Raw genomic sequence first — 3,293 nt, 5'->3', positions numbered from 1 at the left:
GTAAAAGGAGCGACCCTTCTTTGCTAGATTACGATGGCGGGGGACCTTTGAAGACGACAGTTGCTATATTTTGTGACTTTTGAAAACTTTTTTGACTCCGTAAACCTCCATCATCATTGTCTATGTCCATGTCTTATTGTGCACCCCATGAATGATAGTGCATATGCCCGGTCAAGGGCCTCCTCAAATGGACAAGCACTAAACCTTTTGAAATCTGAACGGAGACAAAACCGTATGAAGACCGGCATTCTGAAAGCCCCAGATGGGCAGACTTGAATATATAGATGAGAATAAACATGCTAGCTGAGAGGAATTCAGACTCATTAAATCTGTACACTTATTACGAATGTGTATAATCACGGGTGTTTCCTCCAAGGCCTTAAATTTTTGGATATCGGAGAGAACTACATTCGGTTGTCATAACTTACCAGCGTCCAATCTCCCATAGACTAACCACACACCCGCACATCGATTGGGATATGACCAGCTCGTTAATTGGGTCGGTGTTTCTTCATCATCCCTGCATCTGTTAAAAGGGGCGACCCTACTTTGCTAGATTACGATGGGCCATGGCGTGGACCTTTGAAGATGCCCAGTTTCTATAAGTTTTTTACTTTAGAAACGTGAACCCTCGTCATCAGTGTCAATGTCCATGTCTTATCGAGCACCTCCATGTAATGATAATGCATATGACCGGTCAAAGCCCGCCTCACATAGATACGCATTAAATCCGCTGAAGAGAGAGAAAACCCTAAGAAACCCGGCATTCTAAAACTCCCAGATGGGAAAAGTTGAACAAATAAATGAAAATAAACCTGATAGCTGTCTGAAATTCAGACTCATTAAATCTGCACACCCGCGCATCGAATAGGATTTGGCCAGCTCCCTAATTGACAAAGCCCGTCCACTCAGATTTCCTTTAAGTATCTCTTGTCTAGTGTAAGAATTATAGTCCCATCAAGGCACCAGCCCTCTCCCACATTTCTCCTCTATTGTCTCTCATATTACGTCCGCCGAAAGCATGGCTACCAAGACGCAAGCGGCGGCGGTTTTCTTGCTCCTCAATATGGTCTTCTTCACGTTCACGAACGGGCAGCTGCTCTCTCCTGAGCTCTGGTGCCTCACCCAGACTCGTGAACTACTCACCTGCTGCACTGCGCTGAGCCTTGTTCAAATAACCGGTGTCACCGATACACTAACAACTGCTTGTTGTGGACTGTTTGCCGGGCTTACACCGCAAGACTCTGGCGCATGCCTCTGCGGATTCCTCAGGTCCAATGCGCTCAGATTCAACCTCAACGCCAGCATACCCGGAGATATTTTCATAGTCCTCAAGACCTGGGGGAAACAAGTTACCGCGTTTGGATGCTAAGGTATCCCCAGTGTGTCAATCCATGTTACCATCGCTTCTATCACACATGGTGAAAGTCTTTTGTGTCTTATAGTCTACGATGTCATTTGTGTCTTACCGCGTTTGGATGCTGAGGTATCCCTAGTGTGTCCCCATGTACTTTCCAGTCCCTCAGTTTTCTTTTCACTAATAACTGACGTCGGACCCAAAATAAGACTTTTGTGTCTGTTGTCGTGATAACCTCTTTGCATGTCTAGCATCTGGTTCATGCGTACCCAACCCACCACGAATTTTTTTCCTCCTCGGGGCTGCTTTATCCTATAGTAACAGTTCCGTGCCCCCAAAGTATTGTATTACATCCAACTCTCTACGCCAGATAAAAACTGGTGTTTGGGACGCCCTTCATGATGTCTTCTTAGAAGCCATTCACCCTGTCCATGATTCTTTCTCTTGACCTCGTTGTGGTGATATTAATGACACGCTTAGGGTGTTAGGATTAGCACCCCATGCACGCAGCTCACACTATATGTTCAGCAATGCTTCAAAGAAATATATGATAACACTCTAAAGTCTGTATTTAGTTCAATTGATTAGCACAATTTTATGTATTTAAAGAGTTTAAAATAGGGTTGTTATCATATATTTACATCTAATTAATGTTTACAAGTAATTCATATTTTTTCCAAAATTTCTGTTAATTTTTTAGTTTTATGGAATTTAGTTAAGCTTGGATTAATTCTATTTAAATAGAAATGGCAGATTTTAAAAATTAATTTTAATCTCAATTAATGTGGGGACAATTACTGAATGTATAGATTTTTCTAGAATTTCATTGGATTTTTGGGGAATTTACTCGAGGAAGAAATGAATTTTAAATAGAAAAGGCATATTTACAAGGAAAATAAGAGTTTTAAAGCAATCTCTAAAATCAGAGGGTTTTTTGTTAAATTTTTGCTGAAATTATGCCCTTAAAACAGCTTAAGGGACTTTTGCGCAAAAGTGCAAGAAGTCGATTTCGCTGGGCGATGTGGCCAAATCTAAGCTGCTGTATGAGAATCTGATGGCTTAAATGCAAAAATTAAATTAAATGCCTTAGGTGGTAAGTACATCGTCCGTGCGGCGCATACAAAGCACATGCACGGGAGGTGACGTGGCCAGTTCTTATTGGGAAATGCCAGTCACAACGCACAGGTAAGTGAGTTTAATATGTATCTCGTTCATTTTTTATTTCTTTACATTTCAGTTAGGGAGTACGTGGCGCACCAAGGATGAACCTGCCAAATCAATTGAAATTTTCCAGCCAATTAGGATTCGATACGTGATTGCGTGGAAGAAAACAATTAATATTAATCAAACGACTGTGATTGGTCAAAATTCATTTATTAATAACTTTTGACCATTTAGTCTGATTGAGGTCAAAATTATATGGATTTTGCTCATCTCGGCCTCCTCTTTCTATCTCTATAGTTAGATCATTTAGATCAAGCCTAAATTCATGGCTACAAATTAATTACTAATTGGGAGTAAAATGGTAATTTTTACCACTTAACCTAAGTATAAAAGTAGAACTTTGAGTTGAGGAGGTCATTCTGAAAGGGGATCTTTCACAACTGCAAGATAGAGAGTAGAACCAGCCTGGATCAAGCCTATTTGGTACTTTGTATGTATTTGTATTTTAATTTTTAGTGTAATTTAGATAATTTTTTAGTGAATTTCTTCATCGTTCTTCTCGATCTTGGTCTGAATTTCTAAATTTATAGGCTTGAGCGGAATGTACAAGCACTTGTTGGGATTGAGAGGAGAGATTGTGAAATTTACCTAGCTACTCCATTTGCATCTCCTAAAATTGAGAAAAAACGGTTTAATTTCCAGGATATATTAGTTGGTCTTTATGATCTAATCGTTTGTGAATTCTGATATCAAATTCTCCCAAAACAAACCA

At 40.0% G+C, this 3,293-nt stretch overlaps 1 protein-coding gene across 1 annotated transcript; it reads left to right on the top strand.

Annotated features, from left to right (window-relative positions):
* Positions 1 to 1,021: 1,021 nt before the first annotated feature.
* Positions 1,022 to 1,372, top strand: LOC144709067 (putative lipid-binding protein AIR1B). Its single transcript, XM_078582471.1, has one exon. The coding sequence runs from the start codon at positions 1,022 to 1,024 to the stop codon at positions 1,370 to 1,372; it is 351 nt and encodes a 116-aa protein (XP_078438597.1).
* The last annotated feature ends 1,921 nt before the right edge of the window (positions 1,373 to 3,293 follow it).

Source organism: Wolffia australiana, chromosome 11 (assembly GCF_029677425.1).
Source record: "Wolffia australiana isolate 7733 chromosome 11, ASM2967742v1".
Taxonomy (NCBI): Eukaryota; Viridiplantae; Streptophyta; class Magnoliopsida; order Alismatales; family Araceae; genus Wolffia; species Wolffia australiana.
This window is presented reverse-complemented; position numbering and strand designations above follow the sequence as displayed.